This window comes from Erithacus rubecula, assembly GCF_903797595.1.
Source record: "Erithacus rubecula genome assembly, chromosome: 14".
Lineage (NCBI taxonomy): Eukaryota > Metazoa > Chordata > Aves > Passeriformes > Muscicapidae > Erithacus > Erithacus rubecula.
Genome location: NC_136666.1, coordinates 9,799,712 through 9,816,715, shown reverse-complemented (window position 1 = coordinate 9,816,715; position 17,004 = coordinate 9,799,712). Strand labels below are relative to the sequence as shown.

At 47.9% G+C, this 17,004-nt stretch overlaps 1 protein-coding gene across 1 annotated transcript; it reads right to left on the bottom strand.

The window, feature by feature from the left end:
• Nucleotides 1-315: 315 nt before the first annotated feature.
• On the bottom strand, nt 316-16,602 carry FAH (fumarylacetoacetate hydrolase). Its single transcript, XM_079317540.1, has 14 exons — nt 16,442-16,602; nt 14,121-14,231; nt 13,419-13,540; nt 12,061-12,110; nt 10,576-10,666; nt 9,951-10,048; nt 9,645-9,697; nt 8,216-8,315; nt 7,427-7,557; nt 7,049-7,124; nt 6,421-6,467; nt 5,283-5,384; nt 4,164-4,281; nt 316-531 (listed from the first exon to the last, which is right to left on the bottom strand). The coding sequence occupies exons 1-14, from the start codon at nt 16,520-16,522 to the stop codon at nt 452-454; spliced, it is 1,260 nt and encodes a 419-aa protein (XP_079173666.1). The 5' UTR covers nt 16,523-16,602; the 3' UTR covers nt 316-451.
• Nucleotides 16,603-17,004: the final 402 nt, after the last annotated feature.

Here is a 17,004-nt window from a genome sequence, read left to right as displayed (position 1 = left end):
GGGCACAGCCATGTAACTCTTGCTCAGGAAGGTCTGCAAGTTTTAACATCCATATGCAACTCGCCTTCAGGATTTTCCCTCCAGCATATTAACACTGTGGAAAAAGGCAGTCAGCATGGATTCTCAGCTCTTATCATCAGCCTAGTACTCTGAATATTTAAGCTTACTTGAAAGCCTCTTTTTATAATTATGAAAAAAACCATTAATATTGTAGAAGAGTTCAGAATCTTGTTTTCCATTTCAATCATCTTATTCATATTCTGAGAATTTTAAGCTAGCATTGAAATCCTTTTCTAATCACACCAGAGAGCCACATTCACCTTTAAGATATTTATTGATAATTAAAAAAAAGTAAGATTCCAATCACTCATATAAAAACAATACATTTGAATAAAGCAGAATGGCTGGTAGAGGTGGGAGGAGGGTTCCTCCTTGTGCCATTACTCCATCCTCATGGATTTGACAGGGCTGGAAGGATTTTTCCTGAGCACTGGCCAAATCCTACACGGAAGCCATTGCCCTGGCAGTAACCTAGGGACAGAAAACAACAGCTTGTTCTGTAAGGACAGCAGGGATTTGCCAGGAATGAAAGTGAATAAAGGCATAAAGAGACCAAAATCAAGTGAAACCTTTCAGATATGCAATGAGAGGTAAAAAAAAAAAAAAAAAAAAAAGAGCACCTGGGAGAGTTCAAGTAGCCCAGGAACATGAGAAAAAAGGAAGCACAAACTCAAACACAGCAATATGCAAGTTCAGTGAATTGATCAAAGAACAAACAAGATGTGCCAGCAATATTTCTGTTTTCAAACCTAACCTGCAGCACCATCAATCTACCTGGCAAAGTGATTCACTGCCTGGCCCAGTTCTGCAATTAATCAAATAAATCTGGATTCTCTTTCTGCAGCATCAGGCCTGCTCTTGGGATATCAGGATGCTGACAGCCAGGAAGGCAGTCATTAAAGCCCCTCAAACAGCAGGACCTACCCTTGCAAAAGCTGCTTTACTTGCTAAAGTCAAGTGGTTTAGTTCCATGAGAAATTCAGCATCTGACTCCAAGTTCTCATTAATCCTCTGTTATATAAGAGGGTGTGGAAGCTCTGTGGCTGCTGCTGCAGAGCTCAGGGGTGTGACAGCATCCTGTGACAGCACACTACAGCCCACAGTGTGACCAGGGGACAGCTCTGTCCCTCCCTGCTCCTGTGGTGGAGGAGGTGACACTGGGACAGGGGCACAGGGATGCTGCAGCTCCTCTTGCTGCCCAGGGTCAGCCAAGCTGCTCCACAAAGAGCCACCAGCCAGGCTGCAGGCAAAGCAGAGCAGGGGACACTGCCAGGGCCTTCTGGCCCATCTCCCCTGTTTTGGGAAGAGCAGCTGGGGAGACCCCACTGCAGCCTTCTGCTGATCAAAGGAAGGACCAGTGGCATATGCTGCATTTCAAGGACTGATTTCATAGTTAGAATGGATTTTCTTGATGGAATACATTCCCTGCATGTGATAAAAAACATCTGCCTTCAAGAAGCCAAGAAAGATCTCAACAGAATAGACCCTAATTCCCACCCTTAGCACAGATCAGTGGAAAACTCCCCTGAGGAAGAGCAAGGGTGGGCTCAGGCTGCAGGGACCCAAATCACTGCAGCACAGAGACCCTGCCAGCTCTAACCCACAGTGCAGCCCTCACAGCCAGGCTGAAATGAAGTCTTCCAAGGACAGTGGTGTCTCTAAGTGCTTGTGTAAAGCCACAGACACATCCTGGTGTCTGTCAGGTAATCCTCATCCTTAAGCAGCTGTGGACTAAGGCACTGTAAGGCTCAGCTCAGCTTCCATTTGACTCATTAGGCTTCATTGCCAGCCTTCCTTTGAGCAGCAGCTGATTATTTCAGTCCAGTTTGGTTATCCCTGCTGTCAGGCACAATTTAGAGCAGCACCAAGGAGCAGCACACTGAACAAAGGGAGCCCTGTGCTGCCAGCAGCCCTGGCCTGGGCTCTGTGTGTGCCAAGAGCTGCTGGAAGGTTTCTGCATGCAGCTGCCAACACCACCAGGAGCCCTTCCCTGCCACGCTCCTTCCCTGAAACACTCCTTGGGAGAAATATATTTCTCTCATTCTATGCATTAGGTCTCTGAAATAGGTCCCACATGGGGAGTAAGAATACAAAGTTGAAACAGGAAACCAGAAATGATGTGTTGAGCACTTGGCAACAGCTAATGGCAGTGCCTTGGGAGAGGATGGAATAGCAACCCTGCCCCAAGGGTGCCTTAAGGCCCTGCACCTGCCATAGATCACTAAATAAAGAGAGCAGCTCCCAAACTGTCCCAGCAGACAGCCCCTGGCTCTTTGTGCCCTGGTGCCCACAGCCACACACTGTGCTGCTGTGAAATGGCCCAGCAGGTCCATCACCATGGCACTGCCCACTGCCCTCCAGCTCTGCACAGTGCCATCGTACCATCTCTGAAGATTAAACACACCCAGGACCCCAGGTATTCAATAATTGACACAGCTTGGGCATGAAGAGCACGGGCTGGTCCCATCTGTCCTGAGCTGGCTCCCCATGCCAGCAGCTCCCAAACTGCCAGAGGGATGTGAGTGTGCAACTCCACAGGGATGCTCATCATCCCTCACTGCACCCCAGTGTAGGGCTGCTGGCAGAGTTACTGGGGTGACTGGGGACTCTGGAGGGCAGTGTGGCACTTTGAACTGCTGGAGGAGTGTCCTGGATGCTGGGAGCCTGCAGAGAGCAGGGTCAGACAGCCCCACATTGCACAGTGAGCAGTCACTGGGCTGGTGGGGGGATGAAGGATGGCAGAGGCACTGGGGCTCCTCAGGTTCACCTGTGGCTCTCTCTACATCTCAATCTCCAGTTGTCTCAGCACCTTCCTCTGTCAAAGTGGCAGCAGCTCACAGAAACACAATTTTCAAGGCTATGGGATGGGCTGCAAGCAGGAGGCACTGGGGCTCTGGCTCAGCACCACTAAAACCAATGTGGAGTCATTGCCAGGGGACTGGAATACATACATTACTTTTTAATTTTTTTTTTCTTAATCACAGAATTTTTTTGTTTTCCTTATTTTTACTTTTTTTTTTTTTTTTTTTTTTTTTTTTTTTTTTTTAATTTTCAGATTAAAAAGACATAATTTTAAACTGTTTTTCCAAAAATCCTAGGAATCTTGGTTGGATTGAGCAGGCACAGCTGTGTAGGCACACTGTGATGCAACTGCCTGGGTGTTTGTCACATTTTCTCTGCCCTGTCACACCTGGGAATTCTTTTCCTATTGCTTGAGCCATTTGTTCCTGTGCAGATATCTCTGATCAGATGGAGCTGCTCAGAGCCAGGTGTGGCACTGGCTGGGTCTCAGCTGGTGACACACAACATCCCACAGCACATTCCTTAAAATGCCAGTAGGTCACATGCAAAGACAGTGGCAGCTTGAAACAAAAGTTTCTCATGGTTGTTCTTGCCAAATATTTGCCACCCAAAGCCATAAAGATGAGAGGAAAAGAAAAAATGAATTTGTTTTGCACTAGTCTTTGAGTTAAAGAAGAAGTAGGAATGGGATTTAGATCACAAAACACCATGGCAGATTTTAATTCATAAAATCATTAGATTATCAGGATGAAAATAAACCATGCCTCAGCATGAAACAGCTCTCAAACAAACAGAGACAGTCCCCCTTTCCAGAGGGGAGCTGGTCAGCTGCTCTAGAAGGCTCCATGCTGTTTCCCACACACTTGATTTGCAACACACTTCATTGAATATGCCTAAGTTACAAATGAAATATTATTGGAAAAATAACATTTTTAAGCATTTTCCAAGCTCAGCTCCACATGCAGACTTGGACTGTGGTGGAAACAATTCATCAACTGCTCCTAGTCCTGGGGTGTTTATACCCACAAAGGCAAACCTACCTCCATCATCTCCTTGGTGCTCACACAGTGGCATAGCAGGAGCATTAAGGTCTCAGCAAAGCAGATAATCTAATCTAGAAATCATTCATGGCAGGGAAATTTCCATCCACCTGCTTCAGCCTCCTGACAGGTAGGATGGAAGCAGCTGTGCTGGCATGGCAGGTGTGTACAGACAGCCCAGCCCCTCTCCAGCCTGTGCTGCTGGGATCAGCCCCTGGAAATGTGTCCCTGCTGCAGTGCAAGCTGTAACCCAGCCCTCACCTGTCAGAATCACTTCATCTCCATCCTGCAGGAATTTACGAGACTGTCCACTGCCAAGAGGGATTTCTTTTGTTCCATTCCAGGACAGCTCCAGCATGGAGCCAAAGCTCTCTGGCTCCTGCAGCAAGAGTTCATAAACAAATAAACAACTTTTTAGTATCTTTCCTGCTGTTCAGCTTCCTGCTGCTGGGAGCAGACACACAAGGATGTTACCTCTACAGAACAGAGTTCTGCTGTTGATTTAATTCATTGATACATTGGCTCCTTTTCATGACTTTGCATTTTAATTTGTTGCTGGCTATTAGCAGAGATGCTTACAGCTGTTTTCTGGTGTATTTAACGTAGTGTTCAACCTGTTCAAGCAGTCTGGGTCTGCCACAGCAAAAATGGAAACAAGGGAAAGAGACTTCTACAAATCCAGTGCTTTTATGCAGTCACGTTTCAGATTTTTAATTACATTTTGTTCTCCAGAAGAACAAAGCTGGTGTTTGTGAGTCTTTAATGTCACTCTGCAGCACAATAATCTGAAGGTTCAAAAAGCACCTCAGAAATGCTCAAAAGTGAAGTACAGGCATCCCAGCTTGCAAACAACTTACCTGAGGCTGTCTTTGTGACAGCATGCACAGGATTTGTATTTGGTGATTCAGAAAGTGAGAGCTGCCCATGAATTGCAGCCACTGCCCAAATGGCAGCTCAAGGGGAGTAACAGCTTGTGAAGCTGGCTCCAACTTTACTGGAGAAACTAAAAGTTATACCCAGGCACCATTTACATTCATTTCAGAAATAAAAAGCTGCATTTCACAGAGGGTAAATGGATTGTGAGGATGCTTCCACACAGAAGTTAATTTGCATCTGCTGTAAAATAGTTCTTAGGGAAAGAAGTACAGGAGAGATCAAAACCCCAAAACTCAACAACATAAAAACACAGCCAGACAAAAACCCTACCCAAACCAAACCACTTCTCAGTGTGAATTTGGGGCTACCAAAGCAGCACCTCAGAGTGCCTGGGAAAGAACTGCAGATTGTTTGGTGGTGCTCAGATCAGGAAGGGCTTAGCCCCAAGCCCTGCTCTGCTGGTTTGAGCTGCTGACCAGGGACTGTCATTGTTTGAACACTTACAGGTCCACTGATGGTGCCAGAGGCCAGGAGGTCTCCAGGTCTGAGGTTGCAGCCATTGATGGAATGATGAGCCAGCTGCTGTTTCATGGTCCAGTACATGTGCTGGGGGAAGGAGGAAGAGGGGCTAAAGCAAGGAAGCAGCAAAGCACATTCCTGGTGGGACATCAGGCTGTGCAGAATGGAATCATGTGCCCTGGCCTATGGCACTCATAAACCCCACACTTTAACATGCAACTGAGTCCCTCAAAATTTTTCTTATTTCAGCTGGATGTAATTTTTCCTTTTCTTCCTCTCTAAGACCAGTACTGCTGACCCAGGCTCTATGATTGCACCCAGTATTTTAACAGCCTTGTAGAAAAATCTACTTATTACTGATTTGCTGACTACTGATTTACTGATTAAGGTAATTACTATGCAAAGAGCCAAATGTGAATATGAAATTGATTGAGAATTGCTGCAGCTGGCACATAAATCTCCTGGCTTCAATCAGTGGGTGGAGGCAGAGTCACCACGCTGCCCAAGAGGGGATGGGGCAGACCCAGGCTGGCAGCAGTGAGTGGCATCTAGATTAGGGCTGTGACAGCAGAGCTGCATTGCTAGAGGCAGTTCCCTCTTCCTGTAGCTCTCTGTCCTCACAGCTCCCTGCCAAATGGGCACAGGGCTAAGGATGCTCTGAGCACCCCAAAACAAGCAGCAGGAAGAGCTGTCCCCTTCATCAAGCATTCAGGTGTTTCCACCTCACAGGGGGAACTGTCAGCACTGGAAAATAGAGATAGTCCCCCCCTGTGAGGTGGAAACCTGAACGTTTTTCATTTTTTGAAAATTTCCCACTGCCTCCTATGCAGACACTCAGATCTGATCTTCAGCTGCACTGGGACAGACTGCTCAGAAAGTGGTGGATTCACCATCCCTGGAGGTGTTCAAAAGGTGTGTGGATGTGAGGGACATGGTTTAGCCATGGGCTTGGCAGTGCTGGGTTAACATTTGGACTTGATGATCTTGGAGGTCTTTTCCAACCTTTGTGATTCTATGATTCTATTCTATGAGTCTAATGCAAAAAGCAGTGTTTGGAATTGCCTGGGCTGGAGCTGATGGCATCAGCAAAATTGCAAATAAACAAAAGATACTGGAGTCTTACCTTGAAATTGGATCTGCATATAGTAGTTGGTGAACTCATGCCTTCTCCTGCAGAAAATAAAGGATAAGAAAGAGAGAAGCAATTTGTTTGTGTTGGATGAATGATGCTGGAGTCTTTTTATTTTACAGATGGATGGAGACTTCTTTTATCACTGTAATCCCTAGTGAAAAAACAGTAATAACATTTTCTATAGCTATGAAGACTGGGATTTTATAGAATACAAGTGTGTGGCTTGCACTGGAGTAGCATCAAGCTGCCCATTTGCTACCCTCTGCTTCTTACAGGAGAAACACCTGGACCTAATGGTCAGCAGGGCCAGGATGTGGGGGCTGAGCTCATCTGGACGCCACACAAATCTGCTCATTCCATGTCCTGATGACCCCTGCCTATGCAAGGAGACCCCTCAGGGACCCTCCTCAAGGGAAGGAGGGGACATTCCCTGCTTGGCACATTGCTGCACAGCAGCAGGGAGCAGGAGGAGTTCTGCCTCTTTCTCTGACAGAGGAAACCTGGGCAAAGAGGGAAAGGAAGGAGGGCAGAGCCCAGAGCAAAGTACCTGAAAGTTGTGTTGCTGCCACAATACTGAGTTGGCAATTTCAGATTTGCAACCCACTCAGCTTTGCCATACCTTTAATAGCAACAAAGAGCTTGATGTCAAAGGTGTAGGGCTCTTTATCCTGAAGGTAGGGCAGTGGTTTAGGATCCTAAAAGCACATAAAACACATCATAGTCTAAACAAAAAGAAATTAAAAAGCCCACAAGACATTCCAGTGAGTATTGGTGTACCCAGCCTGTGCTGCACAACCCATTCACCTCACCATTCCTACTGCTCAGATTATCAGCAGGCCCTGGCTGCCTTCATCTGCTCAGAGGCAGAATCACAACTGTAAATTCCCTGGAGACAACCCTTGGCATGGATGCTGCTCTGTGATTTCTACTGATGGGACCTTCTATCTCTGCTTTCTAGCACTGCTTTTCCTGTATTTCAACCTTTTCTCTTGCTGACCTGGACAGGGTTTGGCAGCACAAATGGCATGAGAGCATCCATGGTGACAACCCATGGAGAGATGGTTGTGCCAAGGCTTTTGCTCAGGAAAGGACCCAGAGGAACATATTCCCACTTCTGGATGTCACGGGCTGGGGAGAGAAGAGTCAAAGAAATGCAGTTAAACATATGCTAGGGATTTATACATCAGACCCATGAAAGAGTAATATGAGCTGAAATTGCCTTTTCTAGGTCTTGTGCCCAAATCCTAATTTAAATCCATCCATTTTCAACCCAATTTTCTTATATCAGCCTAGATCAGGATGAAAAATCAGCAATAAGTAAAACAAACCAGATCATCCCCAGATCATAACCAGTATTTTTATCCCCACTAATTATTCCTTTTATACCCAGCTAATGCTCTTTGCCAGCCATGGGGAGAACTTCAAAAAGTTAAATTTTTGCAGAGACTGAGGCATTTGTGATTTCCTTTTCCTGACACTGAAATCAATCACCATCCTTGGTATCACCATTCCTACGACTCCTCCATCCCTACCCAGAAGAAACTAGACTGATATTAGCACTTTCATAAGTAAATAAATCTTCATTAGGCAGCAATTTCTGGTTCTACTAATTGATCAAAGATGGATTGATACAGGCGCTGAAAACCACAGGCAACACTTCATTTCCATCCCTTTCAGTGGTTTCAGTGATCAGCATTCTGCTATTCAAACATGTGATTTATCCCCTGTAGGGTTTCCCGTGGTGCTGGAACCCCCTCTCCAGGCAGATCCCTGCAGCTCCAGTTACCACTCCAGTCGTTCATCAGCACCATCCCAAAGATGTGCTCCTGGGCTCTGCTGATGGGAATGGGCTCCCCAAACTTGTTTCCAGGACCTACAAAGAATGCCTGAAATCAAAAAGCAACATGTTGATTATGTTTTTGAAGTGAAAAATCTTTACTGCACAGAGAGTTAGAGACAGCAGCAGCAGAGGCTGGACAGGATGAGTTTTGCACTGTTTCCCATACACATTTGGACAAAACCCATGGTCTGCTCCCCTTTTCTTCCCCTCCATGAAGCTGGCAGGTCTGAATTACTCAAGAGCTCTGTGTTGCTAGGAGATAGGCATTAAACAAGGGCACGATGCTGTCAAAATGCAGGGGAAAATGTTCCCTCCTAATTACAGTCCGGATGCAGAACAGGTTTGCCACTGAAGGGACTGTTTGCTGCAGACAGTGAACAGGAAGGAGTTCAAAATTCAGTATCATCCAAGGGGATACTGGACGTGGCTGGAGCCTGGTGGGGAAGAGCAAGCAGGTGGAGAAATGTGCTCACTCAGTAAAGTAGGCATGAAATGAGTGCCTGCACTCATTCCCTTAGGAATCCTGCACATGCAGAGGATTTTACAGGTAACCTCAGGTGTCTCTGTCTACAATGCAGAAGTTTTTCCTTCTGTTCTTGCAGCAGCCAGCAGTGAGCTCAGGCTGGAAAGCAGACTATGGCACCACAGGAGCCCCACCTTATGGGACTGCATCTCCCCTTATAGCAGACTGGCAAAGCACACAGCATTAAAGACTTTCACTACATTTTTATAACCACTTCCATCAATATTACACTTCTTCCACTATGTTTTTTTTTTTTTAAGGGAAAAGATTGTGAATAAAACATACAAAAATTTATAAATCTTAATACAATCATATGAAACCCTCCCTTCTGGACCACACTAAGCCACAGCATGATGTGCCTTTCACCATGTTTTTTTACAACACCAACAGCACAGGTTTTAACTTTCCAGACAGGAGAATCACAAGTTTGAATCCCACTGCCATGAACTCAGGGTTTCCTCTGCTCTAGCACAAGGTGCAGACAGCCTGGACTTCCCAAACCCCAGTGTCCACTGACAGATCTTGGCTGCAGTGCAGAGGTAGCTGCTGACCAGCAAACAGGCTGTGGTGGCTGATGGAAAGAATTCTGGTGCTTAGCTTTGGCCAGGTGAGCTTTTTCCAGCCTGAGAGCTGTATGAGCAAACCTCCCAATGAGCTACGGCATCCTGTTCCTCATCCAAAGCAGAGGTTTGTTCCACAGAAATCTTTACTGCCTGCAGCACAGACAGCTCAGAGAGGAACATAGGAATGTACATTATGGGACATTGATTTTAGAAGAAACTAAATCCACCTTTTCTTCCCTGTTTCTATTTTAATATTTCTCAAGCCATAAGGAGGAAAAAGAAACTCTACCATTTCTAACTCGATATCCAGACGTTTACAAGCACCAAACACTGGAGGTTTATCTGTGGGTAGAAAAAAGAATATTTTACATCAGGGAAGCAGCTAGGAAAACAGAAGTAATGGCCAGAAGAAACAGCAGCTGGTTCTGCATGGAACATAAGATGGACTTAAACCGGGACTTTCTCTTGCCCTGACCCCAGGCTGGGCTTTAGACAAAGTATCCCTGACCCTTCCACTCCACTGCTCTATGATGTGGAGTAAAATTAAAGAATGAAAGAAATAAGAATGCACATTGAAATGCTCCCAGAGACTCACCATTGTCAGGTTTTGTCTGTCCCACGGGTCTCCGGATGGGCGTCCCGGACACCACGACAGACGAAGCGCGGCCGTGGTAGCCCACAGGTAAGTGCAGCCTTGGGAAAGAGCACCACAGTGCCTGGGTCACCGTGTGCCAGGGCAGGTTTGGGGGTGGGAGCACCATGGCAGTGCGAGGAACATGGAGAAGGAGCTCTGTGTACATGGGCACAGACCTCAGCACACCTTATTCTGATTAAGGATGGAAGTGAAATATAATCCAAAGCCACGTTGCAGTCTTAATGTACTTCTGTGCCACTGCTCCAATTAATTCCCTGGATATTAAATTCTTTTTCTTGTCACTCAGCAAAACTTTTTTTTTTTTTTTTTTTTTAGGTATATTTGTCTTTGAACTGGGGGCTGCACAGTGTGGTGTGGCCACTGCAGTGAAGGGCAGGGCAGACTCAGCTGAGGCTGAGACAAGTGGAGTTTGGTTCTGGTACTGAGCTCTGGACAACACTGATTCTCATCTGCTATGAACTGAAACCAGTGTGATCCTGAAAAACCACTTAGACCTTTAATACAGGTATATATGCAGATAAGCCTAAAAATAATGCTGCACTAGAGATTAATCCAAGCCACCCACCAGTTCGGCATCAGAGCGTTCTCCTTCCCTCTGAACATGATCCCAACGTTTGTGGCATGTTGGCGTGAAGAGTAGAAGTCAGTGTAATCTCCTGCACGAGGAAAAAGCCACAAAATAGGGATCAGTGGCAGCAAAGTCCCTCATCTGCAGGGGCTAAAGCATTTCATATGCTGCTGGCAATGAAAAGAGCAGGAAAGCAGACAGCAAGAGTGCTCGGGGGATGTCACTAATAGCATAAAGAGGTGATTAACAGTTCATCTATAAATTATGCAGACAAAAATGGCTTTTTTTTTTAATTATTGTTATTTTTTAAGTCTCTATTCAATAGAGAATTGGAGGGAAACGCAGAAGATAAAGCAGGAGCCCAGTTTCCAGAGAAGGCAATCCCTGCTTTTCCTGTCTCCGGTAGCCGGCAGGGACTCGGGCGATACTCAGGACATCTGCTGCCCTCTGCTGCCATTCCTGCACGCAGCTCCCATCCTCCGGGAAACCCGGCAGCCAGGGCGAGGCACACTCCGGGAGGGTGTGCTGCCATTCTGCCGGCTGCTGAGCTCAGTGAGATATCCAGTAACTGGATAAATTACATTGCTGCAGTTCCAGCCTCCCTGAGCAGGAGCAGAGTGCTGTGGAATCCTAAATGCCTTGTGTCTGTCACACCAGGGCAGTGCTCTGCTCCCAGCACTCACGGGAGCCAGCAACCTTCTGACAGGACATGTTCAACCTGAAACTATCTCCAGGAAGGTGTCACACCTATGGGAACCCCTCGTGGCTCCTCTGGGACAGGCCAGACTGTCCCAAACCAGGGCTGTGCCCCAGAAGGCAAAAGCCAACTCAGATCAGAGTTTGGATGGAAAATGGACAAGTTCGCATCCCTGGTCCTGTGAAGGTCCTGCCCTCAAGTGACTTTGGTCAAGCTGGTTTGGGTCCAAGTACAAACACCTGCTAAAAACAGGAGGTGCTCATGTACCTATATGAATGTAGTAATCCCAAAGCAGTCTGTGGCCTCATGAGAGTGTAGGCAAGACCTGGAATGCAGAGTAATGGTTTGGGACTGGAAACTCATCCTTGTTCATGAGGCTGTGCTGGAGTATCTGCCCTGGAAACTTTGCAACACCTGAATTATTTTCCGACAGCAAAAGGGGAAATTGTTGGAAACTGAACAAGTGTTTCTTTCCTGGCTCTAGTCACAAAGGCCTTTGCTGATGGCAGTCTGATGACAGGAGTTACGTACCACCAGACACCCCTGATTTAGTGGAAATGGCATCCAGGAGTGTTCTGGCAGCTCTTGATCTTCCCCAGGCTTTTATTCTTGTGCCACAGACAGCACCTACCTCTCATTACGTGCAGTAATCTACTTCTGGCTGCTGCAAGCCCCATTCCTTGTCAGAGTTATGATGTGTCTGTCTGAGCAAGCTGGAAATAGAGCAGCTGCTCTGTGTGGGAGCAAAGGGCAGTGCTGAGGAGCCCTTGGCTGTGGGGACTCACCAATGTGGGCAGGCAGGTGCATCGTGGCAGCAGCTTGAGGTACAAATGCTCTGAAATGAAAAATGATAAATGATGCCTTCAGATCTCAGAAAACTTGCAGCTCCCACCTGTAAGAAGCATCAAAGAGGCTCTTTCCTTAATTTAGTTTGCAAAGCCTTGCAGAAAAAAAGCCTGGCAGAAAAGCTGGTGACTGCACAGGGTGCTGTTAGTGGGATGGCTGCACCAAAAGGAGCTGCCAGCCTGTGAGTGGGGAGGGGACATCCTTGGGGCTGGCAGAGAAACCCCCAGTGCCCATGGCCAGGACAGCACTGCATGGGGAGGATGAGCTCATGGCATGTGGCTCCTGGGGTGTCTGATTGGAACTGTGGCCCTGTGCAGGGAAGATCAGCAGTTCAACCCCTCTCCTCTCAAGAGAGCCAAATCCTCCCAGTGCCCATGGACAGGGAGGAATAGCTCCTGCTCACTGCCAGGGCAGACACTTGTGTTTAAAGCATCCCTCTGGACAAAGGAGAGGTGTGGATAAATGGACACACAGAGCAGAGCAGAGCAGAGTCCTCCCCTCCTGCCCCTACACCATGCACAGCCCAGATCTCAGGCCAATTTGTGACCACAGTTTTAGCAAAGTTTAAAGAGTGGTTTCTGAGGACATGGGGGGTCTCCCGTTGCCTGCTCCGGGGTCCCAGGCAGGGAGGGAGGCACTGGGGGAGCTGGCAGAGGTGCAGACAGACCCTTGGAGCTGTGTCCCCATGGAAGGCCATGGTCACACACCTGTCAGCCCACACCTGTCCAGGCAGCCCCACAGCCCCCAGAGAGAGGCAGCAGGGCTGGACACACCCAGGGCAGAGCTGTTCCCAGTGGAGGGTGACACCCTGGATCTGTGGGCAGCCCCAGGATCTATCAGAGATTAATCTTTACGTAATTAAGAGAAGGAAGCACTCGATGTACACAAACCCCAGATAATTCCCACGTAGGAGGCAGGTGACCACGTCACACTGTTGGTTTTGGTGTCCCTCAGGTGACACCTGGCAGTGCCTGCAGCCCCCTGCTCTCTCACTGACACCCCACTGTGCCTGCAGCCCCCTGCTCCCTCAGGTGACACCCCACTGTGCCTGCAGCCCCCTGCTCTCTCAGTGACACCCCACTGTGCCTGCAGCCCCCTGCTCTCTCAGTGACACCCCACTGTGCCTGCAGCCCCTGCTCCCTCAGTGACACCCCACTGTGCCTGCAGCCCCTGCTCTCTCACTGACACCCCACTGTGCCTGCAGCCCCCTGCTCTCTCACTGACACCCCACTGTGCCTGCAGCCCCCCTGCTCTCTCAGTGACACCCCACTGTGCCTGCAGCCCCCTGCTGTCTCACCTCCTGCGCAGCTCCGTGCTGTCCCTCAGGGTGGGCTCCCCAGCCGACAGCAGCTTTTGCAGGAGAGCCCTGGCCTCGCTCCACGCCGGCCGGCCCAGCCCCATGAAGGCATTCAGGGTGGGCTGACATTGACACGGGGGTGGGGACAAAGCAAAGATCACATTTTGGTTATCCTTCACACGCAGGGAGGTGTCCCACACTCTCACACTGGTGCTGGATCCCGTGCTGGGGCTCTGAGGCCGTGGCTGCCCACAGCCCCAGCCTCACCCCACAGGCCCCTGCAGCAGGAGCTGCTGCATGTTTGCACCACCCATCCTAACACACACTGCAGGCCTTGGTGCCTTTGGTATCTTAACCAGCTATAAACAGAGGTGGTTTCAATTTACCATTTCCCTTAACACAACCTCCCTGTCATTAATATCCCATCCATGGAGTGTTGAAGGCACAAGCAGAAGTGAATTACCATTTAGGCTTGGTGTCAGACACCTGCCAAAGGCTGATGACATTTTCCTGGAAAATGACCTTTGGACCCCTGATGCCCCTGCTCTCCTTTGCTATCACACCTGTGATGGTTTCTGCTCTACCAGAACCCGCCTGACAGTCCATTTCCAGTTCATGTTCATTATCTCACCACAAGCTGCTGAAGTACCTTATGGAATATTTTAAAAATGTGTGTGGAAATAAAACCAGACTGATAAATACCTGGTCAAAGACGTGCTGGTGTTTGGCAAGAGCTGGTCCATTGAAGAGATGTTTAATGACGCTGAGATCCAAAATCTGGTCTCCAATTGCCACCCCAAGCCTGTGGCGAGGCTGCAGAGCAGCAAGAGGGAGGAAGTGAAGATGAGTTTATGCTTGTTCCCAAGAGGGCACAGGGGAACTCAGTGACCACAGACAGTTTAACCCATCCAGGACAAAGGTCTGGTACCTCAAGGGACCACCAAGAGCAAGTTTGAGTGTGGCTGCTGAAAAACATTAAGCCCTGGGCAGAGCATCACTGCAGACTCCCTGCAGACCCTGAGGGGTGGAAAACAGCCTCGTCCCCATCTTTTGGGGAAAGGATAGCACGACAAGCAGAGGTTTCTCTCCCTGTCCTCTTTATCCCAGAAAGAGGCTGACTTGCTCATTAACACCCCTCATTAACAACAAGCATTGCAGAATAAGCCCATATTCCATATCTGGAATATGCTGTGAAGTAGGAAAACACTACTGCTCCTTCTGCAAGAGGAGAACAGAAGCACAGAGAGGCCATGGGCAGGATGGATGCCATCCCTGTGGGTTTGCCATTGGAGAAACAGGAATTTCTGCACCCCAGCTGCTCCCCAGAGGACTGGGGGTGCTCTGGAGTGCCCTGGTGATACCAGGAGCACATGGTGAGGAGCACATCACGCTCAGGCACACGATTGCTGTGCCATGCCTGCCCTGCATCACCCCTCCTCACACACCACACGAGCAGCTCAGGAGCTGCACGCTGAGCCCAGCCTGGGTCCCTGCTGGACCCTCCCTGCAGGAACAGCATCCCACACATGGGGAAATGTGACAGATGCAGCCCAGGACACAAAGCTCCTGTTCATGCCCCGGAGCCGGCGGTGACAGCAGCACCACGGCAGCTGCACGGGGCAAAACCACAGCACAGCCTCCATTATCTGTGTCTGCAGGCAAAGAGAGACAAACTATCACAGCCACTCTGAAAAGCAGCTCGCCAAAATAACCATCTTCAGACACCCATGCTATTAAACCTATTTTTCAACCTTTAATTTCCAAACAAGATTCCAAATGTGGTAGTAAGTATTTGTTCAGCATTCCTGCAGAAAAAAACCTAAAGGTCGTGTCAGGTTAATTTGTAACTGGGATAGTCAGGAATGACACCAATTGTTTCAGCCTGAAATCATTAAAACATTCAGCTACTATCAGAACATTATTCTCCTAAATAATATCTGTAAGTCTTGCCTGTCATTTCATAGGGTTTGAGTGAAGATGTTTTTTTCAGAGAGCAGTTACTGAGGAAGGCAGAAAAATAATCCAAACTTGCTAGATAACAGCACATCTAGGAATAGATTAAATGCACCATCTCATTTTATCTTTAGAAAATACCACATTAGAAAACACAATCTTCTGCTTCAATTTTTTTTAAACCTACATGGATAACTAGCAGACACCAGGAGATAAAGTTTCCATAAGCAATGACAAATAAATTCTCCACTTTTTCCTTCTGAGAAGCAGTTCTTGGCTTGTTTCCCTTTCTCCAGGAGGACACATCTCTGGAACTCCATCCCATCAGGCACTCAGAGGTGTGAGGTTCAGCCTAGCTGGGCTCAGTTCTCATAAAATTGGAATTGGAAGATACCTCCTTGGCAGAAAAGTTGAGCCACATTTTCTTATGTGATCATCATAAAATAGAAGGCCTGGAGCTGGCTCAACTTGCAGGCTTTGGGCCCAGCTTTAAGCATGACACACGTGCACACATTTAATGCAGCACTATATAAACATACACCCAATAGAACACAACAGGTCAGCTGCAAAAACAGGCAAAACACACATTTGGTGCCCTGGTTTAATGCTTTGGCATGAACCAACAAAAGTCCCCAGGAGCAGTAGTTAATGGGGCTTCTTAAGGGTGATGGTGTGATTACAATCACAAAGAAAATGAAAGAGTTAAAGACAGGAAAGTTGAGTGTGAAATATGCCGTGCCTCTACATAGGGAGTGGATCAAACATAGATTTAATGATGTCACAAGAATTATCAAAACCACATAGGAACCACTGTACATATTAGCCAAAGTCCTTCTCATCAGTATTAACACTTCTGATTTCTTTTGTGCAGTTTCAGAGAAGTTGTAATCAAAATAACCACACTAAGGAAACAGACAATGTATCAGCTCCAGCTTTGCCATCAGGTCAGGAAGCCCATGAGTGTCTCAGGCAGGAAAGTTTTCCTTTATCCCACATTGCTGGGAAATTCTGCTGTGTCATAGCCCTGAAACAATTGCAACAGCCCAAGAACAAAGTCTGCTGTTACTCACCTCCTCCTTCGTGGAGAAAACCCCATAGGGGAGGTTCTGGATAGGAAAATCCGAGTCCTTGTCTACCTGGATGAAAGACATGCTGAGCCCCGAGCAGTCCCTGCTCACACAGCTGCCACCTCCCAGGTGCTATAGGTGCCTTCCACGGAGGAAGAGCCCCTCCAGGTGGTGTAACCCAGAGCAGAGGAGCATCAAAGCCCACCCTCCCTCCTGCGACAAACCAATCGCTGCTCTGTCACCATCCCACCCCTCTGCCGGGCCTGCCACTGGTTAATCAGTGCCAGGGGTTTGCCTGAGTCAGCAGCTGCCAACTGTTCCCAGCCAGGCACTGACCCTGGGGAAATGGGGTCTTCCTGCTCACAGATTCCTTTCCTGGAGGTATTTAAAAGATGTGGCACTTAATTTAGGGGTGGAGTCGATGTTCTTGGAGGTCTTTTCCAACCTTAACACTCCAGTGATTTTACAAACCCTCACGTGAAGGGGAGACCTTCCTGTAACAGGGAACTGGCTGTGGTGGAGGATCCAGCAGATCTAAGACCAGAGGTAACTGCACTGGTTTAACT

What these genes read in the sequence shown, in the direction of transcription:
- FAH (XM_079317540.1), bottom strand. Translation starts at nt 16,522, where the DNA reads ATGTCTTTCATCCAGGTAGACAAGGACTCGGATTTTCCTATCCAGAAC. An exon ending in GCTGATGAACGACTGGAGTG is followed by an intron (nt 7,558 to 8,215) that starts GTAACTGGAGCT and finishes TTCTCTCCCCAG; the next exon opens with CCCGTGACATCCAGAAGTGG. An exon ending in TATGCAGATCCAATTTCAAG is followed by an intron (nt 5,385 to 6,420) that starts GTAAGACTCCAG and finishes TCCTTCCCCCAG; the next exon opens with CACATGTACTGGACCATGAA.